The 17,591-nt window shown below is 44.9% G+C and overlaps 2 protein-coding genes across 4 annotated transcripts in view; both read left to right on the top strand.

The window, feature by feature from the left end:
• The window catches only part of LOC115177377 (2-oxoisovalerate dehydrogenase subunit beta, mitochondrial-like), a 110,240-nt gene that overhangs the window by 50,868 nt on the left and 41,781 nt on the right, over nt 1–17,591 (top strand). The gene's annotated exons all lie outside the window — the stretch shown is intronic.
• On the top strand, nt 8,968–16,065 carry LOC115177373 (uncharacterized). Of its 2 annotated transcripts, XM_029738091.1 has the most exons (3): nt 8,968–8,999; nt 9,191–9,707; nt 9,738–16,065. In XM_029738091.1, the coding sequence occupies exon 3, from the start codon at nt 9,763–9,765 to the stop codon at nt 15,802–15,804; it is 6,042 nt and encodes a 2,013-aa protein (XP_029593951.1). In that variant the 5' UTR covers nt 8,968–8,999; nt 9,191–9,707; nt 9,738–9,762; the 3' UTR covers nt 15,805–16,065. The 2 variants fall into 2 exon arrangements, with proteins under 2 accessions (XP_029593951.1, XP_029593950.1); XM_029738090.1 differs by having other exon boundaries at nt 9,191–16,065.

Here is a 17,591-nt window from a genome sequence, read left to right on the forward strand (position 1 = left end):
TTATTCACTGACCGCATTTTGGCAAATCTGACCAAAATTCTATCCTCCTGATTCCTGCTTACAAGCAAAAATTTAAGCATGAAGCACCAGTGACCCGGTCTATTAAAAAAGTGGTCAGATGAAGCAGATGCTAAACTACAGGACTGTTTTGCTAGCACTGACTGGAACATGTTCCAGGATTCTTCCGATGGCATTGAGGAGTACACCACATCAATCACTGGCTTTATCAATAAGTGCATCGAGGACGTCGTCCCCACAGTGACTATACGTACATACCCCAACCAGAAGCCATGGATTACAGGGAACATTCGCACTGAGCTAAATGGTAGAGCTGCCGCTTTCAAGGTGCGGGACTCTAACCCGGAAGCTTATAAGAAATCCTGCTATGCCCTCCGGCGAACCATCAAACAGGCAAGCACCCATACAGGACTAAGATCGAATCGTACTACACCAGCTCCGATGCTCGTCGGATGTGGTAAGGACCTGCAAACTATTACAGGCTACAAAGGGAAGCACAGCCACGTGCTGCCCAGTGGCACGAGCCTACGAGACGAGCTAAATCAACTCTATGCTTGCTTTGAGGCATGCAACACTGAGGCATGCATGCATGAGAGCATCAGCTGTTCCGGACGACTGTGTGATCACGCTTTCTGCAGCCGATGTGAGTAAGACCTTTAAACAGGTCAACATTCACAAGGCCGCAGGGCCAGATGGATTACCAGGACGTGTGCTCCGGGCATGTGCTGACCAACTGTCCCTGATTGAGTCTGTAATACCAACATGCTTTAAGTAGACCACCATAGTCCCTGTGCCCAAGAGCACTAAGGTAACCTGCCTAAATGACTACAGACCTGTAGCACTCACGTACGTAGCCATGAAGTGCTTTGAAAGGCTGGTCATGGCTCACATTAACACCATTATCCCAGAAACCCTAGACCCACTCCAATTTGCATACCGCTCAAACAGATCCACAGATGATGCAGTCTCTATTGCACTCCACACTGCCCTTTCCCACCAGGACAAAAGGAACACCTATGTGAGAATGCTATTCATTGACTACAGCTCAGCGTTCAACACCATAGTGCTCTCAAAGCTCATCAATAAGCTAAGGACACTGGGACTAAACACCTCCCTTTGCAACTGGATCCTGGACTTCCTGATGGGCTGCCCCCAGGTGGTGAGGGTAGGTAACAACACATCTGCCACACTGATCCTCAACACAGGGGCCCCTCAAGGGTGCATGCTCAGTCCCCTCCTGTGCTCCCTGTTCACTCATGACTGCACAGCCAGCCACGACTCCAACACCATCATTAAGTTTGCCGATGACACAACAGTGGTAGGCCTGATCACCGACAACGACGAGACAGTGTGTGGGGAGCAGGTCAGAGACCTGGCTGGGTTATGCCAGAATAACAACCTATCCCTCAACGTGATCAAGACAAAGGAGGTGATTGTGGACTATAGGTAAAGGAGGACCGAGCACGTCCCCATTCTCATCGACGGGGCTGTAGTGGAGAAGGTTGAGAGCTTCAAGTTCCTTGGTGTCCAAATCACCAACCAACTAGAATGGTCCAAACACTCCAAGACAGTCGTGAAGAGGGCACTTCAACGCCTATTCCCCCACAGGAGACTAAAAAGATTTGGCATGGGTCCTCAGATCCTCAAAACGTTCTACAGCTACACCTTGGATAACATCCTGACTGGTTGCAACACTGTCTGGTACGGCAACTGCTCGGCCTCCGACCGCAAGGCACTACAGAGGGTAGTGCGAACGGCCCAGTACATCACTGGGGCTAAGCTGCCTGCCATCCACGACTTCTATACAAGGCGGTGTCAGAGGAAGGCCCTAAAAATGGTCAAATACCCCAGCCACACCAGTCATAGACTGTTCTCTCTGCTACCGAATGGTAAACGGTGCTGGAGCACCAAGTCTAGGACCAAAATGCTTCTCAACAGCATTTACAAGAAATCCTGCTATGCCCCAAGCCATTAGACTCCTGAACAAGTAATGAAATGGCTACCTGGACTATTTGCATTGTATCATGTTTATACAACTGTGATTTTTTGTTGTTGTTGACAGTTTAGAAGGAAACCATATTATGAGGGTGAGGTAAACAAGAAGCCTCCACGCTGCTGTGGTTAGTTTCAAACTTCCAAACCATGACCTCATAATTTTTGCTTAATAGGTCAATCTTTCAGTAAATACCCACATTGAAACAAATCTACACTACATGACCAAAAGTATGTGAACACCTGCTCGTCAAACGTCTCATTCCAAAATCATGGGCATTAATATGCAGTCGGTTCCCCGCTTTGCTGCTATAACAGCCTCCACTGTTCTGGGAAGGCTTCCCACTAGATGTTGGAACATTGCTGCGGGACTTGATTCCATTCAGCCACAATTGCATTAGTGAGGTTTGGCATAGACCTTAGGCCTGGCTCGCAGACTGCGTTCCAATTAATCCCAAAGGTGTTCGATGGGGTTGAGGTCAGGGCCCTGTGCAGGCCAGTTAAGTTCTTCCGCATCAATCTCGACAAACCATTTCTGTATGGACCTCACTTTGTGCACAGGGGCATTGTCATGCCGAAACAGGAAAGGGCCTTCCAACTTTGGCAACATTTTGGGGAAGCACAGAATTGTCTAGAATGTCATTGTATGCTGTAGCATTAAGATTTCCCTTCACTGGAACTAAAGGGCCTAGCCCGAACCATGAAAAACAGCCCCAAACCATTATTCCTCTTCCACCAAACTTTACAGTTGGCACTATGCATAACCCTGATTTGTCTGTCGGACTACTAGATGGTGAAGCGTGATTCATCACTTCAGAGAACGCGTTTCTCCTGCTCCAGAGTCCAATGGCGGCGAGCTTTACACCACTCCAGCCGACACTTGGCATTCCGCATTTTGATCATAGGCTTGTGTGCGATTTCTCGGCCACGGAAACCAATTTCATGAAGCTCCCGATGAACAGTTATTGTGGTGACATTGCTTCCAGAGGCAGTTTGGAACTCAGTAGTGAGTGTTGCAACCGAGGTCAGACAATTTTCACGCTCTTCAGCACTCGGCAGTCCCTTTCTGAGCTTGTGTGGCCTACCACTTTGCTGCTGAGCCGTTGTTGCTCCTAGACTTTTTCACTTCACAGTAACAGCACTTACAGTTGACCGGTGCAGCTCTAGTAGGTCAGAAATTTGACGAACTGAGTTGTTAATATTGCGTCCGATGTCTGTGCCACGTTGAAAGTCACAGAGCTCTTCGGTAAGGCCATTCTACTGCCAATGTTTGTCTATGGAGATTGCATGCTTGTTTGCTCGATTTTATACACCTGTCAGCATCGGGTGTGGCTGAAATAGCCGAATACACTAATTTGAAGGGGTGTCCACATATTTTTGTATTTATAATTTTCAACTCAAATTGATCAGAACATCAATGGGCAGAATTTCCCTCAGGTTACCACTAGGGCTGGGCGATATATATATATCGTGTGACGATAGAAAAACGTATTATGCTCTCGTTTATTTCGTTGTGTCGCAAATCACACTCTTTACGACTGTTTTGTCATTTGGATAACGATTTGCATGTGGAAGGAAATTTGCAACACAAACAAACATGGAGGAGAGTGAACGTGACACAGAGCACGGAGACATCGTACCTGAAAGAGGGGCTACTTCAGTCGCATGGACGTGGTTTGGGTATGAAAAGTCTGACACAGACCAGAAAACCGCCCTCTGCAAAATATGCCGCAGGCCGGTCCCAACAACCGGCTCAAACACCACTGACCTCTTTTACCACCTGCGCAAGAATCATGTGAAACAGTACGGAGAGAGTCTACGGATGAGACCCAAAAAAGTACAGTCGAGTGCTCAAAACAAACCCCCCGACTCAGACGTTGCAAGAGGCTTTTGCCCGCGGCACACCATATGGCAAAATATCACGAAGACGGAAGGAGATAACTTACATCTGCAAAGACATGGCCCCAATTTACACGGTCGAGAAACGGGGGTTTCATGAGTTGGTGCAAACACTCGACCCAAGGTACCAAATTCAAATTGATATGTGACACGTCTTAATGCCAAAATAACATGCGAAACAGGCAAGCCCCCTAAATAAATAAAGAAATAAATATTTATTTATTTATGTTTGCAACTATAGTTGAAGTGTTTTCTATTTACCTTTTTAGATTTTATACATACATACATACATACATACATATACATACATACATACATACATACATACATACATTTTGTTACATGCTTAATTGAAAATCTGCGCAAAGGTTATCAATAAAAGGAGAAATAATCAAATATGATTTTTATTTGTTGAGTATAATTCTGAATGTAATAAGAAATAGGCCTTTACATGTGGTCATTTTATATAAACTAATTTTTCATTGAATTTACAGAAAATGTGCTATATTGTGATATATATCATTATCGGGATATGAAATGACCTATATCAGGATATGAGATTTTGGCCATATCGCCCAGCCCTAGTTAGCGCCATACTTCTTTCTAGAAGAGAAGTTCGAAGAGAAACCTTGTGGACACTGGACCTGTAGAACCAGATATTTTATTAAACTCAATTTGTTCTGTTGATTTTGGGCTGTGCTGCTTCCCTTTATCATTACTCAAAAGGTACACCTTTGATAGAAGGGTCTTGGCTTGTACAGGATGAGTACTGGCGCAATGATGTTAGCTCCTTAAATACCCCAAAAATATGTTGAACTGTTAAACTGGTCCTGAAAGCCTTTTTGGATTTAGAATGTGAGTACCATTTCATTTTAAGCAGGCTGTACTGCTGTCTGACTGCTTGCCCAGTTCCATTGGGGTCTCAGGAGCCGAACCATGTTTCTTTTGTGATTCTGTTCATTTATGGACATAACATGGACTGCATCCAAACACCAGGTCCTTGAGCGGCTACATGAACGTTTCGAAACGAGTCAGTTGGCAAACGGCATCGCAGAACACTAATATAAGAATTAATTGAACTGTCGTAAGGTTCCGAGGTGACAGTGCGAGCATGTGTTTATGTCCGAGACAGAGACTGCGTAGTGGGGGACTGGGACACAGCAGGCTTGAGTTAAGTAGTGCTCAACAAAAGGAGGCTGACTTGTCTAAGCATCTCTCCACTCCACTGGCAGGAACCCATCTCTCATTAGTTTACATATGCATCGAAAAGATGACTTCAAACAAACAATAACAAACACAGAACATGGCCCTAGTATTGTGTCAAGGACATCGCTTTTCAATTAAAGTAGATTTATGACGAGCCTGCTCCAACAGAAGACTATGCCTTCCAGTAAATGAAGTTCAATGAGTTTTTAAAATATTTTATTCATCCTGTATTTATGGGTTGTTCCACGAAAGCGTGCATTTTGGGTAGTGTAATGCTGTAAAAAAAATATATATATTTAACCAAATTTTAATATTCTGCTATAAAGAGCACGTTCCACTTCATAAATCATGTTTTCCCATTTCAAGAGCTCAAATTTAAGAAAAGTGCCAATTAAAGTAACAGGGTTGACCGTAAAAGGGTTGACGATTTCATCTTAAATCAGCCATAACTCCCCAAGTGACAGGGAATGAAAGCATGTTGTGTGCAACAGGGAGGGGCAATTTAATGCAAGCTTAACAAAAAAGTGACTTGTTAAAACATGCCTAGCCAACCTATCTATATGGGTTACTCTCTGTTTTCTACCACAAAACCCCAGAAATTGGACAAAAAGAGTAAAACCGGCTCACCTGCTTTTACACTATGATTTGACTATTAATGTTCAATGTTTCTTTTGAAAAAAATATTTTATCAAGGAATAGTTTCACCATATTAAAACAAGTGGTCAGTTCACAGGTTTTAACCTAAAATGAAGGACAAATGTAAATGTATCACTAATCACACGCAATAAATAATCTTCAGAAATGACTTTGTCAAAGCAACTAATATAGGTAGGGTCTTTACAATGGTGGTGAAAACTTTTGGGGTTAAGTGGGTTAAAATCTTCCTCCAAAGTGACATGGGTGGGGGATCAATAGAGAATGTTCTGGAAGATTTGTTGTAGTTCTAGTAGTAGAAGGTTTTATTGGTTTCTCAGTCAGACTGAATTGTTAACCAATTTACAATCATAACATCATATATAAATATCAAATAGTAAAATCCTAAACTAGCAAAACACTTAATACAATGTTAAAATATGCAATATAAACAAAACAACAATACTACTATGACAAGGTTTGGGGTGGCAGCCGGGGTAGAATATATTTATATTCCAGACATTGCTCATTCTGATTTTTCTTTCATTTTACTTTTAGGATTATGTGTGTATTGTATTAATGCACTGTTGGAGCTAGAAACACAAGCATTTCGCTGCCCTTGCGATAACATCTGCAAATCTTTGTTCGCGACTAAACTTTGATTTGATTTGGGGTACAGGCTACAATTTGTTGCGCGTCCCCCACGTTTCTGCAGGGTCATCACCTCCAACTGTTTCTGAGAATTCAGTGCCCGTTTTGAGGCAGATAATACCCTCCCGTCTGCAGGTGTGGGCAATCAGAGTGGTTTCTATGTCGGATCCAGGACGGCTGGTACAGCCGGTATTTCCTGCTTCTGGAAAGGGGTCGAGACTTTACCCCTGTTCTATACTTACAGTGCGTTCAGAAAGAATTCACACTCGTTGACTTTTTCCACATTTTGTTGTTACAGCTAGAATTTAAAAGTGATTAAATTGCGATGGGCTTTGTTACACCGAACGCACACTGTTGACTACTGCAGTTTCGACACTTCAGTCAAGTTAGTAGGCTTATATCAATATATTTAATAATACCATACACAGTGCCTTCAGAATGTATTCACGCCCCTTTACATTTTCCACATTACAGCCTGAATTTAAAATGTGTTAAATGATTATGGTGTCGCTGGCCTACACACAATACCCCATAATGTAAAAGTACACATTTTTGCAAATTAATGAAAAATGAAAAGCTAAAATATCTTGAGTCAATCATTTTTCAACCCCTTTGTTATGACAACCTAAATAAGTTCAGTAGTAAAAATATGCGTAAGTCACAAGTTGCATGGACTGTGAGCAATAATAGTGTTTAACATGATTTTTGAATGACCACCTCATCTCTGTACCCCACACATACAATTATCTGTAAGGTCCCTTCAGTCGAGCAGTGAATTTCAAACACAGATTCAACCACAGACCAGGGAGGTTTTCCAATGTCTTGCAAATGGCACCTTCTGGTAGATGGGTAAAAACTTTAAAAGCAGACATTGAATATCCCTTTGAGCATGGGGAGTTATTAATTACACTTTGGATGGTGTATCAATACACCCAGTCACTACAAAGATACAGGTGTCCTTCCTATCTCAGTTGCAGTGAGGAAGGAAGCTGCTCAGGGATTTCAATTACATAGTTTAATGGGTGTGAGAGGGGAAAATTGAGAATGGATCAACAACATTGTAGTTACTCCACATTACTAACCTAATTGACAGAGTGAAAAGAAGTGTGTACAGAAATAAATATATTCCAAAACATGCATCCTGTTTGCAAAAAGGCACTTAAGTAATATTGGCAAAGCAATTCACTTTTTGTCCTGAATACAAAGTGCTGGGTTTGGGGCAAATCCAATACAGCACACCACTCTCCATATGTTTTAAGCGTATTGGTGGCTGGATCATGTTATCGGTATGCTTGTGATCGTTAAGGATTGGGGAGTTTTTCAGGAGAAAAAATAAACAGAATGGAGCTAAGCGCAGGCAAAATTCTAGAAGAAAACCTGGTTCAGTCTGAACTCCCCTTTTCAGCAGGACAATAACCTAAAACACAAGGCCAAATCTACACTGAAGATTCTTACCAAAAATACAGTGAATGTTCCTGAGTGGCCGAGTTACAGTTTTGACTTAAATCTACTTGGAAATCTATGGCAAGACCTGAGAATGGTTGTCTAGTTGTATGTATGTATGTATGTATGTATGTATGTATGTATGTATGTATGTATGTATGTATGTATGTATGTATGTATGTATGTATGTATGTATGTATGTATGTATGTATGTATGTATGTATGTATGTATGTATGTCGTGAAGCTAATAGCAGTGACACTATTGCAACATCACCCACGACAAAGAATGGTTGATTGTCAAGGGCAATGAATTCCATTATCTTGGCTTTAATGATATTCGCCTTTGAGTTGTCTCGCTGAAATGTTATTTTTCAAATGACTGCTCGACTTGTTGACTTCTCGATCCACACAGCAGACATTGTGGGCTAGGTTAGGAATGCTGTGTTGCACGTGTAGCGCAAAATTTTACATGGCGTCATGCACCTACGTTATATAGGTATGCACGTTAGCTTTGACATCAGTTTTAACATTAGCGTTAAACTAGCTGATACCAATGCTGGCATTTTTAGCTAATATCGACCAATTCTGATATGTTCACCGATTTAAAAAAAATAAAAATAAAATAAATAAATAAATAAATAAAAAATCCATTAAAAAATATATATATTATATCGTGCCTCTGTAACAGGGTTGGTTATGTTTCCACTTGCCTCTAAAGCAATGTGTACTTAATGTTCAAGCATTCGCATTGGTTGGTTCAACTGATGACAATAAGGTGTGTTGTGATTGGCCCCGCTTGCAGATAGGGGGAGATCGCGAACGTCAGGTCTTCCCAGTATGAAAATGTGATGCAAGGGGTAGGTCACGTTCTGAATACTGTTTTATATTTTATATTTTACAATGTGTACAAGTTTGCTGTACGTTACTGATTTATACATGTGTGGGTATATGGTACCTGTTAGGGATTGAGGGGCTTTATGGAATGTGCTTTGGCATATGATTGCTGTAGATAAGTGTTAGCTAGCATACACCGTTGTAATGGTCACATAAGCCCACTGCTAACACAGTTGTCTTCATGCTACAGCTTTTGCCATCGACAGCCATCGGTATCATTAAGCCCTGCACAACTACCGTGCTGTTTCTCATTTAACAACAGGTATTTACACATGTTATATTTTGTATTGTATTTTTGTATTTTGTGGCCCAGTATGAAAATGTGATGCAAGGGCTTTTGCCATCGACAGCCATCGGTATCATTAAGCCCTGCACAACTACCGTGCTGTTTCTCATTTAACAACAGGAATAAATGATGCTCAACTGGGACCACTGGCTGATGTGATTTATTAGGAGAAAACACAACGCAAGGAGAGTACGATATACATCTGTTACACTGGTGCCGTGACTCGTCTTCTTGTCTTCGCCGGACGTCACGTGGAGGGATCCGAGACCCGGCTTCAAGAAGTACTGCGGTTGCTGATGCACGCCAGAAATCTGGGTTTCACAGTCTGCACAAGTGGAATTCTCAGGGAGCTCCTGGTAGCATGAGTGAGTGGGGGGAAATATAATGTACTGGTTATTACTTGTATGTGGTGATGCTATGATTATTTAGTGATGTAATTGTGCTGTTATGCTAGTAACCTTCTGAAGCCAATTAACGTGAGGGCAACGCCATTTTCTACCACACGGTGGCGACAAATATTTATGATGGCGTTTCTTGTTACTTTTCTGTGTTGATTCTTGGTCTTGTTAGACATCTACTACTGGACGGTTGTTTTGAGTGGATTATGTTCATTTTGATTTGATAGAATTGTTCATATTGATTGTGATTTTTTTGTCTAAATATTTACATAAAAAAAGAACAATTTTATTTTTATTTTATTTTAAAAATGGAAGGTTTTGGGAGAGGTAGGGGAGTTTTCATGTTTAACCCTTCACCGCCAGTGGGTAGGGGGGCAGCTATTTCTCCAGTTACTTCCACACCTCTGGCCAGGCCAACTGCACAGGCAAGTGTGCGCTTTCCACATGATTTAGAGCTACCTCAACTCAGTGCATTCGAGCCAGTTTCACCTAGTCCTAGGAAGGAGGATGTCTCTATGGATTTCCTGGCAGACATTGTTAAGCAGATAGGTCACTCCATAGGTGAAAATATTGCCTCTTGTTTGGAATCAAAGGCTATGGGAGATGGGGTAGGACAGAAGGTCGATTATGTTGGTGGTACCATGGCTGGGGCCAGTTCTAGTCTAAATGTAGTGGTGAAAAATGATGTCAGGGAACCAGTGTGTTTCAGGGGGGATGGTTCAGAGAAATGCACAGTGCATGAGTGGGAGGAGACCCTGTTGGCGTACATGCAGAGGAAGGGCTATGATGGGCAGGAGAGGTCAGATGAAGTTTTGGGTAAACTGTCAGGGCGGGCACGTGACGTGGTAAGAGTGAGCCTTCGCAGTAACCCAGTTGACTTAAGCCAGGGCCCTAGACCAGTTTTTGACATTCTGAAGCGTCACTTTAGCGACACAGTCAACTCCGACATGCCCCTAGCTGATGTTTATTCTACGTTGCCAATGGAAGGGGAGACTCCATTTGACTACTGGATCAGACTGAACAGGGCCATAGAGGTGGCAGAGGACTGTTTGAAGAGGCAGAACAAGGAGCTAGACAATCCATCACGTGTTCTGACTGTCATGTTCGTCAAGCACTGTCCGAACCCAGAGCTGTCATTGATATTCATGTGCAAGCCATTGCATGAGTGGACGGTTGCGGAGGTCCATGGCAGGCTGGAGGAGTACCAGAGGAAGTGCAAGGCTCCACGTCCCTTGCGGCTGGCCCCACTGGTCACCACACTGACGCAGGAAGTAAGTAGGCCAGGGTCAGCTGTTGCAAACTGTCCGGACCCCTTGCAGCAGCCCACAACTGGCTCATCCGAGGCATTGGATCGGGTGATTGGCATGCTTGAACGGGTCTTGGAGCAGAGGCCACAGCAACCTGTAGGCGGCTATGATAACCGTTTCCAGGGGAGGCCCAGGAGAAGGGTGAACCCGTCTTTGCAATGCAAAGTGTGTGGTGATGCGAATCACAGCACAATGGATCATTGTTATTCTAACCACCTATGCTTCCTCTGTTATGCAGCTGGGCACACACGTCAAGAATGCCCTCGCACTTCATCGGTAACTCCCGTCGCTCCATCAAACAACGACACAGCGGCAGGAAAACTAGCTGGCCCGCACGGGATGGGGGGAAGTGCTGGGCCTTGTGAGGTGCCCCAATCAGTTAGTGGTGTAGATCTAGAGTCAGTATATTCAAATGTTTGTGATGAAGTCAAGTCGAACGAAAAAGTTGTTATGCAAAATACACAGAGAGTGCTCCACAACGATGAACTCTTCTATACTAGTGTGTTACTGGGGGATGTTATAGAGGTGAGCGCTATGATTGACAGCGGTTCTATGGCATGCACATTGAGCTCAACAGTGGTGCCACGCCTTGAGAAAGCAGGTGTGCTCAAGAGTGGCTCCCTCAGTCCAACTGAAGTGGTGTTGGTTGGCTGCGGGGGGTTGAAGACCAAGCCGGTAGGTGTGTGTGAATTGAATCTGTCTGTGTATGGCAGCAGTGTCTCTGTCCCTGTTCTAGTAGTGGATGGCCAACGTGATGAGCTTATCCTGGGCAGCAACGTGATTAAACACCTCATCAGGGAGCTGAAGACGACTGGTGACTTCTGGGAGAAGATGTCATCATCTGAACACAATGGAGATGACAAACTGTTCCGTCTGCTGGCTAATGTAGAGAGATGGAAAGGGACTGAAGTGCCAGAAAGAGTGGGCACAGTAAGGCTGAAGCGGGCGGTCACATTGGAGCCTATGCAGGAACATTTAGTCTGGGGCCGGCTGTGTACGCCTCAAAATGTATCCGCAGGCAGTGCTGTCGTTATTGAGCCTACGAGGGCACGCTCAAGGCCAAAAAACATTCTAGTGGGGAGAACAGTAGCGACATTGTGGAGCGATGGCTGGGTCCCTGTCAAAGTTATCAACCCCTCACCAAAGCCAGTAACGGTGAGACGGAATGCCAAGATAGCGGATGTTTTTCCTTGCATGGCATTAGAGGACTTTGACACTGACTATATGGATGGGCCCACTGTCAAACCGGTCCCCCTGGTGCAGCAGGTACACAAAATGGATGACAATCCAGACTTTGACAATGGTAGTGGAGATAGCTTGACCGTTGACAGTACCGTCAACCCGCACAGAGTGACAAGTGAGGTGTTGCACGAGTTAGGGTTAGGTGACATTGACATTGAGTCCACTCAGTTGTCGCAACAGTGTAAGGCCAGGCTAGTTCAGCTTATAGCCCGCTACGAGTCTATCTTCTCCCGGCACAAACTAGATTGCGGGAAGGCTACGGGATATGTCCATCGCATCAGACTCAGTGACACTAAGCCTTTTAGGCTACCTTACCGTAGGCTCTCCCCTAACCATTATGACAAGCTCAGGCAGGCCTTGGATGAGATGGAAGAGCGAGAGATAATCAGGAAATCCAGCAGTGAGTATGCCTCCCCGCTCGTGCTGGTCTGGAAGAAGTCTGGTGATCTGAGACTGTGTACAGACTTCCGATGGCTCAATGCTCGCACCGTAAAGGATGCCCACCCTCTACCTCACCAAGCTGATGCTCTGGCGGCCCTGGGTGGCAATGCTTTCTTCTCTACAATGGATTTGACCTCCGGCTACTACAATGTGGAGATGCATGAAGACGACAAGAAGTTTACAGCCTTCACTTCTCCTTTTGGGTTATATGAATATAACCGTCTTCCACAAGGACTATGCAACAGCCCAGCTACATTCATGAGGATGATGTTGAGCATTTTTGGGGATCAAAATTTTTCTAGCCTCCTATGCTACCTGGACGATGTGCTGGTTTTTGCCCCGACTGAAGAACTTGGATTGCAACGCTTGGAGTCAGTTTTTGAGCGTCTCAAAGCCCATAATCTGAAATTGTCTCCAAAGAAATGCCATTTCATGAAGAGGTCAGTGCGGTTCTTGGGGCATGTCATCAGTGAAGGAGGTGTGGCCACAGACCCAGAAAAAGTGACGGCTATTACAGGGATGACAGAGAAGGATCTCATGGAGGATAACACGGACGTGCCTTCCCAGGGGAAGATTCGGTCCTTTCTCGGAATGATAGTCTATTACCAGCAGTTCATTGAGGGGTGCTCCACCATCGCTAAGCCGCTGCATGGGCTGACAACGGGGACGAAGGCACCACGCCACGGGAAAGGCAAGAGGAAAAGAGGAATACATAGGAAACTCACAGCAGCAGACTGGACTGGTGAGTGCAAACAGGCCTTTAGTCAGTTGAAACAAGCTCTCCTCGATCAGGTCATGCTAGCCCACCCTGATTTTAGTAGACCTTTCTTGCTGTCTGTAGACGCATCTAGTAATGGATTAGGTGCTGTCCTTTCCCAGGTGCCAGAGGATGGGTCTGCAGCCAGACCGGTAGCATTCGCTAGCAAATCACTTACTTATGCACAGTCAAAGTATCCTGCCCATAGGTTAGAGTTTTTTGCTTTACGGTGGGCTGTCTGTGAGAAATTTAGTCATTGGCTAAGGGGCAAGCCTTTTACTGTATGGACAGACAACAACCCATTAACGTACATCCTGTCCAAACCTAAATTGGACGCCTGTGAACAGAGATGGGTTGCTAAACTTGCTCCATTCGAGTTTGACATCAAGTACATTCCCGGTCCCAAAAATGTCATTGCTGATGCACTCAGTAGACAGCCATTTGTGCAGCCGAGTGCTCTCCACCGCATCACAAGGGTTCCATACAAGGCCTTGCTGGAAGAAGCTGCGGGAGTACGTGCTGAGAAGGTGCAAGATGTGTTCCGCTGGTCGACCCACCCATTCGACCTCGAAAGCTGCTCACCGTCAATTGAGGCAGGTGCCTGTGAAATTGTCATGGACTGCCAAACCTCCTCCTATCCTTCTCCTGGTTCTCTGTCAAAGGAAGCGGTGTCAGCAGTCCTGAGGTCGCAAGGGGAGGCTGGTCTACAGAACTGTGCGCTGCTACTGCCTCAGCTCACTCAGTCACTGGTGCCGTCTGAGATGTCAGATGTGAGAGTGCTATCCCGTGACGACCTGATATCAAAGCAGCGCCAGGATGACGCTCTCGCCAGAGTTGTCTTCTACGTGGACAGGGGCCGTAGACCTTCTAGGAGGGAACGTGGCCATGAACCACTCGAGGCTCTGCGGATTCTGAAGACCTGGGAGAAGCTCACTCTGAAAATGGGTGTACTGTATCGCGTTACCAAAAGTTTGCTGTCAAAGAAGAAGACGTACCAGTATGTAGTACCCACCTCAATGAGGGCGACAGTTTTGAAGGGTGTCCATGATGAAGCCGGTCATCAGGGGCAACAGCGGACGTTGTACTTGACGAGACAGAGGTTCTTCTGGCATGGTCTGGAGTCGGATGTCAGAGAGTATGTCAAGACCTGCAAGAGGTGTGTGTTCAGTAAGGCCCCCGAGCCAGAGGCCAGAGCTCCACTGGAGAACATCATCACGACTGAGCCCCTCGAGTTGGTGTGCGTGGACTTCTGGTCTGCTGAAGACTCCAACAACAAGTCCTTGGATGTCCTGGTCGTCACTGACCATTTTACTAAGATGGCCCATGCCTTCTTGTGTCCGAACCAATCAGCTAAAGCAGTGGCCCTTCAGCTATGGAACAACATCTTCTGTGTGTATGGTTTTCCTCGTCGTATCCACTCTGACCAAGGGGCCAACTTTGAAAGTAAATTGATTGCTGAGTTGTTGAGTGCTGCAGGAGTCCAGAAGTCGCACACAACTCCCTACCATCCAATGGGGAACGGGGGAGTCGAAAGGTTCAATAGAACGCTGGGAAACATGATCAGGGCTTTACCTACAAGAGCGAAGCACAGGTGGCCCCAGAAGCTGAAGTCATTGACCTTTGCCTACAACTGTACGGTCCATGAAACCACGGGCTACGCCCCTTTCCAGTTGATGTTTGGGAGAACCCCACGTCTGCCTGTCGACATGATGTTTGGTACGGTGCTGCAAGACTCAGAGGTTGTAGACTATGACGAGTACATAAAGTCCCTGACGAGAGACCTGAGGGAGGCCATGGAGACGGTACAGGTGTCGGCAACCAAACAGCTGAAGAGGCATGCGGGCCTCTACAACAGGAAGATCAGGGGGGCTCCAGTGGAGGTCGGTGATCGGGTGCTGCTGGCGAATAAGGGTGAACGTGGAAAGAGGAAGCTGGCGGATCGTTGGGAGAACAACCTCTATATTGTTACGGAGAAGAATAGGGACATCCACATCTTCAAGATACAGAACATGTCGACTGGCCAGGAGAAAACGGTCCACCGTAATCTGATAATGCCTGTAAACTTCTTGCCTCTACCTGACACTGCCTTGGAGACACCTAATATGGGAGACCGTGAGGATCCGAGTGAGGAGATGGAGGACTCATCCGTGAACGATATACCAGAAATGGACATTGGTGAGAGGACTAGTGTGTGGGTATCAGAACAGACCTCGGGGGAAGGACAGCCGGAGCACTCTGAAAAAGAAACCCCAGATGTGCTGGAAGATGGGCCACTGGCGAGGGACCCTCAGAACTCACCACATTCTGAGGGTGCCACTGGTGGCACAAGCGTGTCAGAGCTAACCTTTGGGGAAGAAATGTCCGAACCCTCTGAAGAAAAAAGGCATTCTGAAGATGCCGCTGGTAGCACAAGCTCCAGCAACAGTCACGGAACCCTTGACCTTGACTATCCACCGACTGTGGAAAGTGACCCACCAGTGGTGGTTGTAGGTGAACAGGTTAAACGTATTAACTCTGTTAGGCCTGTCAGGTCAGCGGCTGGTCGGGTTAAGAAACGCCCAGTGAGACTCATAGAGACTATGCAGACACAGAGGGTTTTTCATACAGAATTCATTAGAATACCTGTGTGGGTGTAGGATTAGAATCCAAGTCTGTAGTCCATTTTTTTTTTTTTTCTTCTTTTTTTTTCTCATTCAAGAGACCCCATGGAGGTCATGGGTCAGAGGTCAAGTAGACCAAGGTTTTTCTGTGAGGTTCTCATTGTCACTGAGTGTACTGAACATGTAACAGGCATGTTTTCCTACGGGGTCTTTGAATTCCCCTAATTCTCTTTGGAGAATAGTCTTTGCACTGGAATATTTGGTGACATATGTATTGCAAGGTATTGCGTACCTCATTTTGTTTCTTTATAGTGTGCAAGTGTAATTCAGCAGGGGAGAATTTAACAGGGTTGGTTATGTTTCCACTTGCCTCTAAAGCAATGTGTACTTAATGTTCAAGCATTCGCATTGGTTGGTTCAACTGATGACAATAAGGTGTGTTGTGATTGGCCCCGCTTGCAGATAGGGGGAGATCGCGAACGTCAGGTCTTCCCAGTATGAAAATGTGATGCAAGGGGTAGGTCACGTTCTGAATACTGTTTTATATTTTATATTTTACAATGTGTACAAGTTTGCTGTACGTTACTGATTTATACATGTGTGGGTATATGGTACCTGTTAGGGATTGAGGGGCTTTATGGAATGTGCTTTGGCATATGATTGCTGTAGATAAGTGTTAGCTAGCATACACCGTTGTAATGGTCACATAAGCCCACTGCTAACACAGTTGTCTTCATGCTACAGCTTTTGCCATCGACAGCCATCGGTATCATTAAGCCCTGCACAACTACCGTGCTGTTTCTCATTTAACAACAGGTATTTACACATGTTATATTTTGTATTGTATTTTTGTATTTTGTGGCCCAGTATGAAAATGTGATGCAAGGGCTTTTGCCATCGACAGCCATCGGTATCATTAAGCCCTGCACAACTACCGTGCTGTTTCTCATTTAACAACAGGAATAAATGATGCTCAACTGGGACCACTGGCTGATGTGATTTATTAGGAGAAAACACAACGCAAGGAGAGTACGATATACATCTGTTACACCTCCCTATAAATTATATTTCTGTATTTTCAAACTTTTCTAAAAACATATTTTCACTTTGTCATTATGGGGTATTGTGTGTAGATGGATGACAAACAAATATTTCATATATTTTAAATTCAGGCTGTAACACAACAAAATATGGAATAAGTAAAAGTGTAAATATACTTTCTGAATGCACTGTAGATGTCCTCAGCAAGCACCTCAGTCTGAGTTCAGAATACTCACAAACCGCCGGTTATTACAGTCGACTGAATGGGGGCAAGCAGTGTTACACACGGTACCAGTCAAAAGTTTTTAATTTATTATTATTATTATTTTTTAATTTCAAGGTTAGAGCCTGTATCTGCTTACTGAGTCGCACTTATTCTGTAATATTTTTGGTCCGTTGTTGGCCGAAAGGCACTGGAAACAATCCCTAGAGAAAATGTCTCACGAAGAAAGAGCCCAGTGGTTTTGGGTCTGGCTCCTACATATTTATTGTTGTAGCCGATGTCTGTAATTACAATATTAACACAGTACTCTGGTCTGGCCCAGTGGGGTTGCGTGCTTATTGGCCAATATGTCATAACTTTGTCATGTGTCCTTACTGTGGTGATGTTTCGGCGGTTATATCAGTGGAAAATGACTCATGGTTGTTTTTCGGTGGTAGCTCCAGAACCCCCCCCCCCCGCTCTATCGCCCGCTGCCTGGTGAAAGTATGGTGTGTAACCCGACACTGCCCGAGGCTAGCCATTGTTGATTATTACTGCCTTTTGTTTCAACACTGTTTGT

Source organism: Salmo trutta, chromosome 37, assembly GCF_901001165.1.
Source record: "Salmo trutta chromosome 37, fSalTru1.1, whole genome shotgun sequence".
NCBI lineage: Eukaryota > Metazoa > Chordata > Actinopteri > Salmoniformes > Salmonidae > Salmo > Salmo trutta.